Source organism: Cicer arietinum, chromosome 4 (assembly GCF_000331145.2).
Source record: "Cicer arietinum cultivar CDC Frontier isolate Library 1 chromosome 4, Cicar.CDCFrontier_v2.0, whole genome shotgun sequence".
Taxonomy (NCBI): domain Eukaryota; kingdom Viridiplantae; phylum Streptophyta; class Magnoliopsida; order Fabales; family Fabaceae; genus Cicer; species Cicer arietinum.
In genome coordinates, this window is record NC_021163.2 from 51,510,808 (window position 1) to 51,529,052 (window position 18,245).

Here is an 18,245-nt window from a genome sequence, read left to right on the forward strand (position 1 = left end):
CTTGTCAAAAAATCCATAGTGATGCCTTTCTACTTCCATTCAAGTATTTCAACAGGTTGAGGTAATCCTGCAAGCTTTTGATGTTTAGCCTTTACTTGTTGACACACTAAGCACTTAGAGACAAAATCTACTACGTCTCTCTTCATCCCTTTGTTGAAGAAAAAACCTTTTTGATGTATGTATTAAGGACAACAAACCTTATGGAATAAATGATTAAGTTTTATGAACAATGATCTACTAATGATTGCACTTGAGTTTTATTTAAGGAACATGAATTGCATAAGTAAACAAGCAATAAGACTTTCACTTTATCAAAGTGCATAAAAATTGATGACAAAATCATATTAAAAAGAAGCAAGTTCATTCAGAGAAATGAAAAACATTCTTGACAGTTTTCTGTAAAACTAAAAATGTTCTCCACAGTTCCAAATTAACAATAATGATCAGATTCTTAAAGAAAAATTGGTTATGTAACACCCTTATTTTTAACAGCGCGAGTGCATTTTTTTTTCAAAAAGAAATAATAAAAATTACTCATCGTAACGCAAACGACAAAAGTCCGGAATAACTACGTTATAAATACAAACAAACTAAAATAGTTTTTGAGACGATAATCCAAAATATACAAATAGAAAATACACCGGGGCTGTGAGACCTATCAGACATCGTTCATATCCCTGGGGTATTCTCGGTAGACACCTGCACAAAAGCACTGCTCCAAGAATGCTATTCCTCCATGGCCACGTCAAAAAAGTGAAACATGGACCCACCGAATAAAAGTCAACTGACAATATAAGTTATAGATACAATCATCCCAAAATGAAATAAGTACGACCACCAAAGACACTAAGTCCCTATACAACCAAATTAACTTGATCATTCAACAGTAACTACAATAACATGGGTGACCTCCACACACTCCGCAAGTGCCTTATGACGCATTATTCATCTTCGAAGTAACCTCCTCCTCATCAACATCCATAGAAGGATCGGTCTCCTCAGAAGTCAGATCTACCTACGAGATAGGTGGCTTCGGCGGCGCTAGGATCTCAAAATAGTCCGCTATTTCAGCAAAAGTCGGTAAGGATCATTCACCGAAAATGGAAGCTCTGACTCGACCTGCCTAGACGGTCCTGCAATATCTCTTCCTACTGGCATCATCCCCTTATCCTATCCGCCAGTCCCCGACTCAACCACTGTATCTCCAGCTTCTACGGTGGCCTCCCCCTCAACTCTAACTAAGGAATCCTCTATATTGTCCCATGCTCCACTCATTCCAAGCACCAATCCTGAAGGTACCGAATAGTCGATCCTCTCGCGAGTGAGCTCCACGAGGTATACTGCTCCAGCTTTCCTACTTGTCCTCACTAGCTTCCCCGTATAAGTAGCCCTACTTGAGATGAGGTCGTATACCCAAGTAGTTGGCAAGTCTCGATCAGGGAAGTCTAACGGTGTTTCCGTCGTCAATGTAACAATCAGTGAAATGAACTCAGGTATCATCTTAGGGCAAAGCCCAAATTTCTACAATAATTGTAAAGGGTCACCAACCGAAATTAACAAATATCAACAACATTAATCATACATCAATTACACATATAGAGTCCCTATATGCAAACTAAAAATTTAGAAGGAGCCCTTACCTTCGTTATTGCTTTCTTAACCGTTTTTGCTACCGCGATCAAATACGGTGAAAACTATCGCTCACGTCGACACCTCAAAAGTTAGCTCACAAGCATCGTAGTGTGGAGAAAAGTAACTTTCTCTCCTGACACTTCTCGAATGAAAGCTTAGATTTAGAAGAAAAAAAAAGATTTTTGTTTGTTTTTAAAAAAATAAATCACCAACACCGTTTTCTAAACAGAGGAAGAAGAGAACGCTCGAGGCACAAGGGAAAATATTTTTAGCTTTTCTTTTTTCTTTTTTTCCTTCCTTTCTCTCACTCGAGTATATATATATATATATATATATATATATATATATATATATGTAATTATAACCAAATCAAATAAATATCTAAATACTCTTACACACATCACTTCACTTACATCTCAATATAATTCAATCAAAATATCTACTCTCGTCGCAGCTCAGTTAACAGATAATTTTTTTTTTGTAACAAGTGATATTTTAAAAAAACTGTCCGGTATTAAATTTTATGTAAAATAATTAAATTAATAATTAATAATTAATAATTAATAATTAAATTACATATATATATATATATATATATATATATATATATTAATTTCCAAAATCAAATAAAATTGGGCTAAATGCCTAAGTAATTTAATACAAAATACCCTAAAATTACATAAATTAGAGTTTAAAATTAAGGGTTTTATAGGTTCCATTATTTACATTATGTTCCAGAATTTGATCAAAAATATACAAAGAACATATCATTAAAAGAATCTCTCCAAAGAACAACGGCAAAAGCTATACTTCATAATCTACCAAGCAAGATCATTCTCCAAGTTTGAGCAAGCATCAAGTATGAATTTGACATATTTGATTGGACACTTCAGTTGTACTTTTGAGCAGCCTACACATGTGATAAAAAGAAGGGAATCACTTCAGGACAACTATCAAAGAAGCCTAAACCCCAACAACCCTCAAAGCAGAAACGAAGATCGTTCTTGCTTTGCAAGAACATTCTTGCTTTAAGGCAGAGTGATGGCTAAGATAAACAAGTACAACCTGGATAGAAATGATAAAGTCATTGCCCCATTGACACACATACATAACAGAAACGTTTGGCACGCAACAGCTGTAAGAAGTTCAAAATCCAGCAAACCGCTCAAAACAGAAAATGAAGAACGTTCTTGTTTTTACAGCTGTAATCCAAGAATGTTATGGTTTACAAAGAACAAAATCTAATGTAATTTAAGATCGATCTAGGCTACGAAAGTACATCTATCTATACTATAAATCATTAACATTCATTACAGATGAATTTATTAATCTACACAAGATCATTTTGGATAGATTCGATCAAAGAGGATCAACAAAGGCAAAGCAAGACATCAAGAACAAACATCAAGATCAATCTTCAAATTGATGAGATATGAGCAAGGACACCCATGACAACAAGGGCATTGTTGTTGCACCTTTTTGCAGAAAGCACATCATGTTTTTGAGACAAAAAGACTGACCCATAACAGTTGTCAAAATCCAGCACTTATACAAAACAAAAAAGAATAATGTTCTTGTTTTACAAAATAACATTCTGGTTATTCTCTTTTAAAGATAGAATTAAAACAAATAATTTTCCACAATCCAAACCATATATTAAAGAGTATCAAGACTACTCAAATCAATGGTGATGCACAAAACTCGAGCTGAATGCCCAAAGAAGAAAAACAACGTCAAGATTGATCTTCAAATTGATGAGTTATGAGTAAAAACACAAGTACATTGTACTTACAATATTCTGCATAAAGCTCTGCATAATTCTAATTGGAAACAATACAAAAATGACAACTCATTTACTTTTTCCATGAGACCCAAAAGCAAAAACGTTCTTTGTTTGTCAAGAACGTTCTGGACAGTAATATAAACACATGTTTAATTGCTTTAAAATATAACTGACACTTGGGAAGTGTGTCCAACATATATATTCATTTTAAACTGAATATTCAAAGTTTTTTATCATCTATAAATTGAAGATCAATTTGAAGATGAAGGCAAGAGTTCAATCTACAAATCTACCAACACTTATTTAAGTAATAACAAGTCAAAAACTCTTCAAGCAAACTACAACTCTCTTCACTATATCTTTGGATCATTATTTACTGAGTTTGTTTTTTATTTATCTCAAACAACTTTTGAGAAGTTTCAAGATCCCAAACACTTTTATCATATGCATCATTTGTAACTCAAGTCTATCTTTCATGTTAGTGGGTGTGTTTGTAAAAATCTTTTCAAGGCTGAAAGGTGAATATTGTAATTGATCAAAGTATAATCAAGAGAAAAGGTATGAAGGAGAATATTCTTAATTATGAAGCACATAGTGAAAATCTCACGGTTGTGAGGATGAGATGTAACCCACTTTGAGGGGGAACTATGATATATTGTTGTGTGAATTCTCTTTCTCTTATCTCCATTTATTTACCACTCACTTAGCACTGATCACATCGTGAAGTTATTATTGTTATATTACTAATGAAAAACGTTCTCCTTTTATTGTTTATCAAACCAAGATCATTCTTGAGTTAATTTAAATTAAACACGTGAATCAAAATTTTAAAAGGATCACAATTCAAACCCCTCATTTCTTGTGATTGACATTGCTACTTCACCCTTCCCACCAATATGAGAGAAACTACCCATGGACTTCCTACTCAAAGCATTTGCAACAACGTTTGTCTTCCCTGGATGGTACAAGATTATGCAATCATAATCTTTCAAGGGTTCCATCCATCTTCTTTGTTTTATATTTAAATCTCGATGTTGAAAGATATACTTAAGACTTTTATGGTCGGTATAAATCTCGCAAGTTTCACCATATAGATAGTGCCTCCAAATCTTTAGAGCAAAAATCACTGTAGCCATCTCCAAATCATGTGTGGGATAGTTTACCTCATGCCTCTTGAGTTGTCTAGATGTATAGGCAATAACCTTACCTTGTTGCATTAGTACACAACCGAGACCAACTCTAGAAGCATCACAATAAACTACATAAATTTTACCACCTAGGAGTAATGCCAAAATAGGTGCTGACGTCAAGTACTCCTTCAATTTTTGGAAGCTTTCCTCACATGCATTAGTCCATCAGAACTCAACTTTCTTCTGGGTCAACCTAGTCAACGAAGATGCAATTTTTGAGAAATACTTCACAAAATGTCGATAATAACCAAGTAAGCCAAGAAATATATGAATCTCCTTTATTGTTTATCAAACCAAAACATCGATATTAACCAGCTAAACCTAATTTGAAGTAAACTAAATTCTTACAATAGGATTTAATTTGTAATGGAAGCAAGTTAGATTATTTAGCGTGGATAAATTGTTAGATTATTTAATTTGTAATGGAATTGATTGAATTTATACATGTTCGATAAGACATATTGAAAGAATAAGCAAGTTGTTGATAGGGATGAGAATGTGTTAGGCCGTCCCGTCAGGGGCCTATGGTCTGTCCTACTTATGGTTTTGCTATTTTTAAAATCTATTTATTTAAATAGGTCAGACTCAGGCTTATAAAAATGCCTAATAGACATGACAGGCTGACCTATGTATATTTTATTATTTATTAATGTTATTTTTTATTAATAATATTGTTTCATATTTTAAAGTCTATCAATTCAGGGGCCTATTGTCTGTCCTACTTATGGTTTTTCTATTTTTAAAATCTATTTATTTAAATAGGTCAGACTCAGACTTATAAAAATGTCTAATAGGCTTGACAGGTCGGCCTATATATACATTATTATTTATTAATGTTATTTTTTCATTAATAATATTATTTCATATTTTAAAGCCTATCAATTAGGCTATTACTCAGTAGTCGTTCCATATTCTCACTGTTCTTTTCTTCTCATTTTCTTTTCAAGTTCAATCGTTCATATTATTATTTAAGTATTATACTATATAAGATTTCAATATTTACAACTTCAAAATCTTATACTATGTAATAATTGGTGCGTTTGTTTCTGGAAAAAAAAAAACATCTATTCTTTGAAATCAAAAATAATTTTTTAGGGTTTAAAAGATGTTTGTTTCAAAAAATTTTAAAATAATTTTGTTAGAAAAATCATTTTTTGTTTAATATATATACACATATGTACATTGGTATTTGTATGTGGAGAACATCATGTAAATTGGTATGGATAGAGCATCATATGTATATAAGGACTAAATATAGATTCATTATGTTTTTTTTTTTGTTTTCTTTGAAGGTTGTTGCATTACAGACTTGTTAGTTATTATTTTATTAGATTTGATTATAATTTTATTAGTTTTTCTTGTATATAAAGGTCTAGCTTAGCCTATTTAAAAAAAATATAAAATATAACATTTAAATATTTTAATGTGAATAAAACTTTTAAATAGACTTTCAGGTTAGACCAAACTTTTAAAAAAGTTAGATCAGACCGGAGAAAAAAAATCTATGATAGGCCGTATGTCAGACTTATGCCTAAAAAATTAATGTTAAAAGTTCAGACCTTTCAAAGTCTAATATGGTCTGACCTATTCCCACCCCTAATCGTTGATATTTAAAATAGTGTAAGATTCGAGAACAAGACACAAAGCAATAGTAGAAAATCATTATATGATGATTATACTAAATTCATAAAACTATCAAAGGTGTTGAAGTTATACAACTTGATAACATGTGATAAGATATTGACAAGTGTATTAGATCGTGCAAGAAAAAGTGAGAATATGATAGAGTAATCATCATATGCCTATGACCTAATCTACATTAATACATTAAGCCTAGATCAAATTAAATATGATTTTTTTAGGGACAAGCTGATATTACAACACTCTTGGGAGGAACTAAGTCGTCCAATCGTAGATAGCAAAAAACAAGTTTATTCAAATTCAACTTTGGTGCAGCACAGTAGCACATCTATAGTCACTATTTAGGAAGACTTTGTACTAAATAAAATAAAGTATTGTAGAACAATAATTGTTTGTTCAAATTCTACTATATTATAACTCTAAAGCATCAATATAGCCGCTATTTGATAACTTTGGCTTGGAATCCACGCAGATTAGAACCCAATGATCAAATATTGGATGAATCAACTTTTAAACTAGAAATATCATATCTGAAAAGCAAATTCGAAATCTGCACTTCGAAAGCTGGTACTGTGACTTCGATATCCCTGACAGCAGTGAAACCAAATCCCATAAATATCTACTGGTCCTCTATCTTTACATGTCCATCTAAGCTATGCAAAGTATCAGATATGCCAACAGAGTAGATGGTTGATTTGTCTCCAGCAATGAATTCATATACTATGTTGTTCACCTCAATATAACTGAGACCCGGCATCTTTTCCACGCCTGCATCCCGCATAACCTTCCTTACCATCCTAGATTCATTCCATCTACCAAGTGAAGCATAGGTATTCGACAAGAGTGAATAATTCCCAGAATGGTTGGGCTCCAACACTGTGAGATGACGCAATGCTTCCGCTGCTAGCTCAGCATCGCCGCATCTAGTTGATGAAGCAAGAAGGGATCCCCATATAGCTGCATTTGCTTCAAATGGCATCTGGGAAACCAGTTCTTTTGCTTCTTGAACAAGGCCAGCACGCCCAAGCAAATCAATCATGCAGCCATAATGTTCAACCTTAGGTTCGATTCCATATCTAGACCTCATAGACGTGAAATAATTGAGGCCTTGTTCGACCAATCTAACATGGCTACAAGCACATAGGACGGCGATAAAAGTGACTTCGTTTGGCTTGACTCGACCCTCCTTCTCCATGCGAGAAAATACATGAAGGGCCTCCTTTCCTAAACCATGTAAAGCAAGCCCGGCGATCATTGTTGTCCATGTTATAATTGTTTTATGATTCATATTCTCAAACAATTTTAGTGCTTTACTAATGTTGCCTGATTTGGCATACATGTCTATGAGTGAGTTGTAAAGAGGAACGATCTTGTTCAATTTGTGCTTTTCAATGTAGTTGTGGATCCATTCTCCCAAGTGAAGAGCACCCAAATCAGCACAGGCAGATAGCACAGCTAAAATTGCAATTTCATCTGGCTTCACATTCTCAAGCTGCATTCTACGGAAGAGCTTAATAGCCTCATTGGGATTATGAGCCTGCATAGGCATTTGGTAAACATAATAGGACAGTACAAATCAGAATATATGGATCTATTTAATGGTTGATGCATCTTTATTTATTTGGTGCACAATAGACTAACATCGAATAATGATTAATATTTTATTTTATAAAATAACAAATGTGATCCTTTTTTAACATATCAATGATTAAAAGTAAATTGGTCCATCATAGATTACAAGTAGAAGTTAAGAGAATTTGGGATTTTGAATTATCTTCTACTGTCGTCATGCATTCACCTATTTGTAGATCTTAGACTTAGGATAAAGATCAAACTGTTTCATATTCTAAAATGTAAATTAAAAATTTGGTGAAGTCAGAATACAAGCTGTCTTATATTTTTATCTAACGGTCAAGATTCCCTAACCATGCGACTGCATGCTTCAGGTCACCGGTGGCCATTCAATCAAAATCAGACGGTCTAGACTCAAACTCAATTTTTTAAATTATAAAACAAAAATTAAAATACGTATTTTTATAAACCGTCAGATTTTGATCAAACGGTAACCAATGTCCCAAATGCGTGATTGTGTCAAGTCTCTCGAGGAATTCAAATTCCATTCAAAAGGTACCTGCGTGTAACCCGAAATAAGAGCCGTCCATGAAAAAACATTCTTATCCATTTGAGGCATTTTATCAAACAACTTCTGTGCATTAAACACATCACCCACTTTAGCATAACCCACAATCATAGCATTCCAAACAGCACCGCCATCTCCTCCAAACAACACCAATCCATCATCAAACACCTTCCGTGCAGACCAAACATCATTACCACAACAACAATACATTTGAACAATCGAAGCAACAACACTAACATAACAATCCAAACCAGTAACAACACCAATACAATGAACCTGTTTTCCCAAAACGATGTCGTTTAAAGAACCAACAGCTTTCAAAACGTAAGGCAAAGAGTAGGAGTCAAGCGACAAGCCGAGACGACGAACGACGTTGAATAACGAAACGGCACGTGTAGGGTTGGATGAAGAAAATGCGTAGATTATGTTGTTGTAGACGAAGATGGGAAATGGACGGTTGTGATTGAGAGAGGTGAAGATTGAAAAAGAGTAGTTTGGGAAATTGAGAGAAGCAGATTTATGAATGAAACGGGAGAGGTGGATGTCGTTTTGGAAGAGTGATGTTTTTAGCATGAAGGAGTGTGTTTGTTGGAGATGGGTTAGGTTGGTGCAATGAGAGAGTAGTTGTTGGAGTATTTGTTCTGATGTTAGTGTCCATGTTTTTTGACAGTGGTGTATGGTGTTGGAGAGTATTTGAATTAGTGGCGAATTCATAGATAAACATGACCATGTATTCGGTCACCGAGAGATTACCATAGTGGTGTGGTCTGGTCGCTGGAGTATAGATGATGATGGCGCGAAGTGTTTGAATTCCTTGCGGCTAGAATATAACTCCTATAAAGTCTGCTCTCAAAAATCTCATACTAAAGTTGAAACATTAAGTCCTATCCTAAAATAAATTTTTAAGATTTTAATTTATTATTTTTTTGTAGACTTAAATTCTAATTGAATACATTTTTTTGAGAAAATATAAAAAAATTACAATTTTTATCAAAAAAAATTAATTTTTCTTTTTAAAAAAAGTGGGTCCTTAAGCCCACAAAATTTTAGGATTTTTATTTTTGTTTTTTAGAGCCTTTTAAACTATGAATTTTGATAATTCAACTATGCATCCCCACACTTAAATTTGTCATCTCCAATCAACGTGAAAATACAATTTTGTCCTTTGAAACTTCTCATTTTTTCAGAATTTTCGAATTAGGAAAATTTCGAAACTTTTCAAATTTTCAAAATAGAGAATACATTTTAAAAAATTGAAAATTTTGGAAAGTTTCGAAATTTTCCTATTTCAAAAGTTTTGAAAATTCTAGAATTTTCTATTTTGAAAGTTTCGAATTGTTTGAAAGTTTTGAAAATTCTGAAAAAAAAAAAAGTGAAGTTTAAAAGGACAAAATTGTATTTTCGCGTTGATTATGAGATGACAGGTTTAGATGTAAAGGTGCACGGTAAAATCCTTTGAAATTTTTTTATCCCTTCAACATGTGGATTGAGACCAACAATTAATGGGATTGTGAAATTGATTGTTCTATCTGTAATAAAAGTTTTCACATGTTTATGAGATGTTATCCATTATATAATATTTAATCAAACAATTCAAAAAATATATACTTTTATTTTAAACTTTAGGTCTTAACATCACTTATTAGTTTGGAGTTATGAGCTTGACTATCCCACCTGCTAAGAGCATACATCATTTCAAAATCAAAGTTACAATCAATTGATATGTTTTATTATATCTTTTTATGATTGTTACGATAACTACTTAGGTCTCCTCCTCTTATCACTATTGAAATATATGTACCATCAATAGCTCCAATAGCTCCAATGCAATCTTAAAGTAAGAATAAAACCATACTATAGAACTATTTTCACAAGATATTCCATTTTTAATAATAATCTTAGGTTCCTCATAATGAACCATTTTTATTAAGTTTGTTGTAATTTGAGTGAGACGAACAAATAATAAATTATTTATTGTTAATATATTATAAATATTATGATGTATTGAAATTGTATTGATTACTATATTTAAAAGATTATGAGAAACTCAATATCATGTAGTTCTTCTATACTTCTTTACTAGCAGTGAAAGTCTTTATAACAGAGTTTCGTTCCACTAAAAAATTATGATGTATCAATTTGAACAATATAACAAAAAAATTATGATTATATTAAAAAAAAAAAAAAAAAAAAAACTCATTCAACTCTAATAATGATTATAAATTTTAGGAAATGAAACTTTAAAGGAAACATAACTTACACTGATAAAAGTAATACTTGCATACAATTAACATTTTCAAATTGAAACCACATAGATAGTTAATAATAATAATAATAAAATTAATAATAATAATAATAATAATAATAACAACACATAAATATTAAATAGTTTTAATGACCAATAAAAAAAAAACATTGAATCAATAGGAAGTGAAGTTCCATAAAAAGAATAATAGAAAGTGTCATGTAAACATCAAATTTTTTTATCACATGAAAAACTCCTATTTTCTTGGATATGCTGAGCAAGATCCTATGCAAAAATTAATTTTGAATAAATTGATTTTAATTAAAATTAAATTGAATATAAAGTGTTTTATGTTTAGATATATTTAAATAAAAGTAAATTGAACAATAAATTTTAATATAAAATCCACATTTAGAATCATAAACTACAAATACCAACTTTTAACTAAAATCAATTTTACTCGATAGTACTAAAATATGTCAAAAAAATTGACTTTAACTCAAAAAATGGAATCAAACATGCACTTAAAAGATAAAGTCGCACTTTTAGTATCATCATACTAGTAATTTGTGAAATGTGAGGAGGCAATTCAGTAAGTATATTTTATTTTAAATGAACTTAACTAATTTTATTCATCTGATATAACTAAATGAAAACCCAACCTTGCCATTTGAAGTTAAAATGGGGAGAAAATGGCTCCTATTTTTAAATTGATATCCCAAACGAACAACATAATATCATTCTATATCTATACCAAAATGTGTCTCTACAACACATGTTAATTCAATTTCTCCACAGTAACATCAATGCTGTTAAAGACTGACCTATGGGACACTAATGAAAACGTTAAAGCATAAAACTTAATCCGAGAGGAAGCTGAAAGTACACAAGTTGTAAAGAAAAGTAAGAAAAAAACCCTGCCCTGCTCATTGGAATATTTTTACTTCCATTTTTGGATGGGAGATAATGATGGTAGTGTAGATTTTGCAGCCTCATCACGAGATTTTGTTTGCAGCACTAATTCCTCAACCTTTTTGTATTTGCATCAAGCATCATGAATCTTCAAGAGAATCTTCTGAATCTGAAATATCTACCATCTTCTCAAGTGAATCTAGGTTGCCAGCTTCAGAAGTTGTGTGTAATCTGAGTTTGTCAGCATCATCACTGTGGAAAAAGAAAACCAAGAAATATTTCTATCTGAGCATGCTATTTAGTATTCTGACAACAAAAACAGTATACTACTGATAAAAGAAGTTCAAATGGATTTCTAGCAGGCTGTACATTCATAGCACCTTGTATCTATCTTTAATGAAAACTATATATCTTTAAGAAACTTAAAACATATGAAATAATAGTTAGAAGTAAAATGTTAAGCATTGATTCTTCTCATTTTTATTTTTTTAATCTAACTAGTATAAACCATAACAACCATAAAAACCAAGAACAGAGAGCATACTCTGTAACCCCGAAGATTTCCTTGACTACTAAGGAGCTGTCTCTTGAACAGAACTCTGGCAGCTGGAATCAGAATAACAATCAAGTCATACAATAAAAAACACAACAGGCCCAATAAAATATAAAATAGTATCAGAAAATGTCAGAGCAGCATAATAATAGTTGAACAAATTCAGAAACAACAATTAAGGTTACTATACCAGATGGTACAAGAGGTACTTAATGCCAATGGCTCTGAGCACTACACATGACATAATTACAATATTGTATTTTACATACAGAATGACAAAAAGATTCATAAATGGACGGTTTAAGACCACTTACCTCAGATAGATAGAAGACCTTTCCAAAAAGGGCCTCAACGGCTAGTTTTCTCTTGAAACCCTTTTCAGTATAACCCGATTTATTCATTACAATAGGGCCTAAAAATCATTTAAATAAAATTAGTTAGATAACAGAAATAATAATGTCTGAACTTCATTTAACTAGATATTAGCAGAACAAATTATTTCATGAACTGGATGATAAAAAGAAGGGGAAGTGGGACAGATTAGTTCTCTCATGATCAGTGATTTTGTATCCCTCCTTTCCAACTTAGAACTTGTTATCATTCACATGTGTGCTAGCTTTGAAACAGCTTATAGTAATGGCAAACCAAAGTATACAACCCCTAGTATACTGCCCACTAAGAAACAGACTGACAAATAGCATTCTTGATACATAGTTGCAATTTCATGTGTATTACCAAAATAGCAAACCAAGGTGCTAGAGTGGCATGTGATAGACTCTGGCCACTGTGAGAATCTGCTAGTGTTGCATTCCACTGTTGCGGGAGTTTGACCAAACCAAACTGATTCACAAATTCTACTAAAAATAGTATCTATTTTATTATATTAGAGTATCTTGAATTATTCCCTAGGATCAATTTATAATCATAGAGATATCTTAGAATATCTCTCATTATTATTATGAGTTATTTTTGATTTAGGATTGAGTCTATATTTCTCTATAAATAGAGATTAGTATTGAGTCTTTTTTAATCAAGTTAGCATAAAGCTATTATCAATAATATTCAAACCCTTATTATTTTCTCTCCTCCTTTTCTCTAAAATCCCACAACTTCAACAGTAATGGCAAACCAAAGTATACAACCCCTAGTATACTGCCCACTAAGAAACAGACTGACAAATAGCATTCTTGATACATAGTTGCAATTTCATGTGTATTACCAAAATAGCAAACCAAGGTGCTAGAGTGGCATGTGATAGACTTTGGCCACTGTGAGAATCTGCTAGTGTTGCATTCCACTGTTGCGGGAGTTTGACCAAACCAAACCGATTCACAAATTCTACTAAAAATCCCTTTTATTTTACCCAAATTTCCTTTTTTTTTTACTGCTATTTTATCCAAATACCTTAGTTCCACTATCGGCGGTTATTCTATTTTTTCTCAAACCTACAAACAAAAGGATATATATGTTGATTTATTTGGAAGGGATGAAACAAGATATTCACAAGTTTAAGGCAGCCTGTGACGTTGATCAGAGAAACATGTATTCAGAGTCTATACTTGCAGGGATTCTACTCATCATTCTATAAAAAGAACACCATTTGAATTTGACACCAGGGACCCAGATAGTAACCCTTTATCAATATAAGTAAGCCAGAGAATAATAACCATGTTCACTACAGTTCATCTGAATACTTTTCTACACAGCCTTGGCCAAAATATACTACCATGCACAAAGACTACTCAGATGAAAATTGTGTCCAATATTAAGAATAACATTACCTTTGTCTCGCACAATTCTTCGGGCAATTTCATTTAGAATCTCAGCAATTTGCGAGTCATTTAACGTAGAAGCTATTCTTAGCTGAATTAAATCAGCTACCATGTCAGGGTTGAATGGTTTCTCATTCAGAGCGTATCGGATATATTTGCGCAAAATTTCTTCCAAAGCAAAACCTGTCTGGATATAAATTTGCAGTTGTTACATAAAATTAGATGCTACATATGCACACAGGAAGACAAAAGTATGGCAATCCAGCAAACAGAAAAAATGAATTTTCCATGAGATTTTCCCCAGCCAGCAAAAAGAAAGCTAAGAACTATTTTCTTGATTCTAGACAGATAGCATAATCAACTGCTTAATTACTTACTCAATTGCATTAAAGAAAAAGTTGCACCAAAAACATGTCATGATATGGAAACGAGGCATATACACATCAGCAACAAAAATTTCTCTTAAGGTTAGACAGGCAAAAGATGCAATATGTCAGGACTAAGACTGTTAGTCTATATATACTACAAAAAATATTATTAGGAAGAATTGATGATGGTAATTTTATACAATACCAGTTCAGTATTTATGGTCTTTCAGTTGAATCATTGTTGTAAGAGACAAATTATCAACTATAACTAACAAACAAAGAATGGGTACCGGGCAGATGACACGCAGACACCGGCATGACACTGAATCAGAAACAAACCAAAACCGAGAATAAATAGGAGCAAATACTCAAATCTTACACATTAGTATGTGAAAGAAAACACAATGTTTCTATTACAATTGATACGCAACCAAATATGTCTAATTAACCACATCAGATCTGCACGTGCAGAACATAAAAAAAGAAAAATAATTTTTCATTATTGAAAAATTAAAATAAGAAGAAATTAGTCCCTGATTTAACCTGGTGCAGAATTTCAAAAAAGGAGCAAAGTAACAAGTGATTGAATTTCTGAATATGAGATTCACTATAGGCAAGTAGTGTTATGACTATAGTGATGGTGTAGTATTTTACCTAACTATGGTTTTTTTAATCTCTCATACTAACATTGTATGATTGATTCTCAACAAATATAAAGACTTTATTCTGTTGTTTGCTATAGCTACTGCAATAAGTTTCTTCACAGAATTTCTTTCAAAGTAGCCCTCAACAAATATGGGGAAGAACAGTGATTCTCTACAGTTATTGGACGCAAAATTAAAAAGTGATTCCATAACGCCCAAGATAGAATAAGTGGCCATACATGGTTCTACAAATAGTTACCACAGGCCATATTCAATGTTTAAAAAAAAAAGGTCTGCGACTACAATATTAATGGTTTTTAATGTCTTTGTGACTACAAAGTGACTGCAGTTGAGGCCACATTTAACAACGATTTTTCACAATATGAAGTATTAAGATTCAAGCAGTTAAATATAAAGGTTTTAAAAGTCACTACAACAGCATCACGACTGCAATTGCAGTCGCATTTTCCAGCAATATCAAGGTTCATATCATAAATGCAACCTAAGTTTAGAACCATATGCAAATACAATTGAAATGAAAACCTTGGCAATAGTGTTCACTATAAATAAATGTAGGCCAAATTTTGCACCTCACCTTATTCTCAATTCCCTTGAGATCATCAACCTTAACACCATCTCTTCCTCTTTGTAACAACTCATCCACTGACTTACACAACATCGCATTTTTACCAACCTAAAACAAACAAACAAAAACATTAGACTTTAATTTTCATACACTGATAGCTTAAAAAGTATTACACAATCACCGAATCACAACCATTCATTTGTGTAAGTTTTCCCGTAGTTACAATTAAAACATTATACATTGCATTAGGCGCAATAATTATTTATTTTTATTTTTTGCAATCAACTGAAACAGAAAGAAGAGTTGCAAACAAATAAATTACCAGTTTACGGCGTTGTGCTTTAGGAGAAGTGAATTTCCTAACCGTTTTAACAAAAGCAACAACAAAAGTAAGGCCTGCATACGCAAGAGGAACGGCGAGAATCCAAGGCAAAGAAGTGGGACCCACTCTAGGTCCGGGAATTGCTTGGGTTACCGAGCCGGTGAATTCAACGAGGTCCAGAGCCTTTTCTTGAATCCACGGAAGTTCTTCCTCCACTTCAACTTCCTCAACTTCCTCTTGTTTCGAATTACGGTTATTGTTATTGGATGATGATGAAATTTTTGAAGATGATGCAAATGCGACGGTTGAGATTGAAGAAGAAGATGATAAGAAGAGTGATTTTGGGTGTGTTCTAGGGAAAAATAACGGTTGAGATTTAAAAGGGATTAGGGATGGGGTTTTGTTTGGGAGAGGGGGAAAGTGGGAAGTGGTAGTAAGAGAAGAAGTAAAAGCCATTGGAGGGAAATGAAATGAAAAGGAGAATGTGTTTGTGAATGTTCAAACCTTAATCCTCTCCTCCTTCTTCGCTTTATGTGATGTTACCGCAGGGTTTATTGCTTTCGATTCGGTTCCTTAAAAATATCGGTAAACCACTATTACATAGAGTTGTGAGGGTCGTCATTTATTCAACTAAAAACTTTGTATATTTGAAATATACAATTTAGGGTCAAACATAAATGATCGTTAAGGTTGGAGAAGTTTTCCCGAATGAAATACTAATTTGGATTAGATTTTTAGGCTAAAATAGTGATTTATTCTAAAAATATTTGTAATATTTAAAAGATTAATAATATTAGAGGTTTAAAAATTGTCATGTTTTTAAAGATTAATTATTCTTTATTCTTTATATTTTTTATTTTTTTTATTATTTATCTTTTACAAACGATAAATATTAATCATTTTCATTTAATCATTTTAAATAATTATAAGATTACTATCATAAAGTGTTGAGATATAATTTTAGATCGTAAAGTTAAGTGTACAATTTTAACAAAAACAACATAAAGATATAAAAAATTGATGAATATCATATATTTCAAAGAATATCCAATTCTTTCAATGCATATAATGAGAGTTTTTTTAAGTGAAAACTATTATTGAGTTAAATAGATATTTTTAAAAGGATACTATCATTGACAAATATTAGAAATTGTTAAAAAATGCCGTATCGATTATATTGCTATAGTTTTTTTGTGATTATAAAAATCACTAAAATTTATCATTTATAAAAGATAAATGACAAAAATTAATCAAATAAAAAATAATTAATAAAATAAAAATCAAGTAAAAAATAAATGACGAAAAGTAAATTTAACTCTAAATTATAAATATTAGAAAACTTCTAGTTTTGCCTCAAAATACCAACTTACACCTCTGTCATGTTTTTAAAATCTCAAACTTTATAGAAAAAAAAAATTAATCTCAATTGACCAACTTATTTTTAACTCACCAAATTTTTAAATCTTATACAAATGTACTTAAATTAAGTTTGCACAATTGTAATTATCCTGAATTTACATAAATGTATTTAGATTGAATTTTTGTAAATGTATTTATATTGAATTTACCTGAATTTTTAGTAATAAGTTTTTAAGAGTCAGTTGAGTTAATTGTTGGATGTTTGGATACTTAGATATCATTGTAGGATAACTAAAAATAGTAAATAATTGTTTTAAAATAGTTAATCAATTAATAAATATTATAAATGAATTAGGAAATGGATTAATTGATTAGACTAAGTTGGGTAATCGATTAACACACAATTCAATACTAGATGATATTGTTTTTACCAAATCAATGGATTAAGGTCCTATTGCTAATTGATTAATTATTGATCATAATTAAAAAATAACTGTTTTTTCTCATCATATGTAGCCAATTATACATCCTATCTTTTACTAATCATTTGATCACTTAACATAGCTATATAACAACATTTCAGCTTCAGAAATATGTAGGATTACATATTGATAAATGATAAATTATGTGTCTCGCAAATTCTTAAACACTCCTGATTTTGTCAAATGTAAACTAATTTCGATTTCGTTTGTTGTTGTGAGATCACTAATTTGAAGAGTTTCTAACGATATTCTTTTATCACTTATAAATTAGTGAATTAAAATCAAATTTTATATTTCTATTTATTTTCATAAAAAGAGTTATTCCTTCTGCATAACCGAATAAGTAATCCACGATTAATTGATTTAAATACAAAAGATTTATTTTACTCTCTCTCTCTCTCTCTCTATATATATATATATTAAATAGTTGAATGTGTTTATTAAATAGGGACAACCCACGATTCATAGGTCTTCACTGACCCTTAATTATTAAAACTATTGTGGGGATGAAATTGACCGAATTATGTGTATAAAACTATATTTTAAGATGTGTTGCCTTTTAGTTAAATTATGAAAAGTTGATGATGCTATATTGATGTTTAGTACTTGTTATGAT

The 18,245-nt window shown here is 31.5% G+C and overlaps 2 protein-coding genes across 2 annotated transcripts; both read right to left on the reverse strand.

Moving 5' to 3' along the window:
• Positions 1–6,517: 6,517 nt before the first annotated feature.
• On the reverse strand, positions 6,518–9,235 carry LOC101513381 (pentatricopeptide repeat-containing protein At5g56310). The gene is made up of 2 exons (XM_004498032.4): positions 8,378–9,235; positions 6,518–7,783 (listed from the first exon to the last, which is right to left on the reverse strand). The coding sequence occupies exons 1-2, from the start codon at positions 9,098–9,100 to the stop codon at positions 6,866–6,868; spliced, it is 1,641 nt and encodes a 546-aa protein (XP_004498089.1). The 5' UTR covers positions 9,101–9,235; the 3' UTR covers positions 6,518–6,865.
• Positions 9,236–11,595: 2,360 nt separating this feature from the next.
• LOC101513695 (uncharacterized) lies at positions 11,596–16,387 on the reverse strand. The gene is given in 7 exon segments (XM_004498033.4): positions 11,596–11,772; positions 11,774–11,795; positions 12,088–12,149; positions 12,411–12,508; positions 13,878–14,055; positions 15,476–15,574; positions 15,789–16,387. Coding segments are annotated over 7 exon segments (945 nt in total). The 5' UTR covers positions 16,245–16,387; the 3' UTR covers positions 11,596–11,742.
• Positions 16,388–18,245: the final 1,858 nt, after the last annotated feature.

Coding starts and splice junctions, on each gene's coding strand:
- LOC101513381 (XM_004498032.4), bottom strand. CDS start 9,100: ATGAATTCGCCACTAATTCAAATACTCTCCAACACCATACACCACTGT. Junction 7,784..8,377: donor TTATTTCGGGTTACACGCAG/GTACCTTTTGAA, acceptor ATGCCTATGCAG/GCTCATAATCCCAATGAGGC.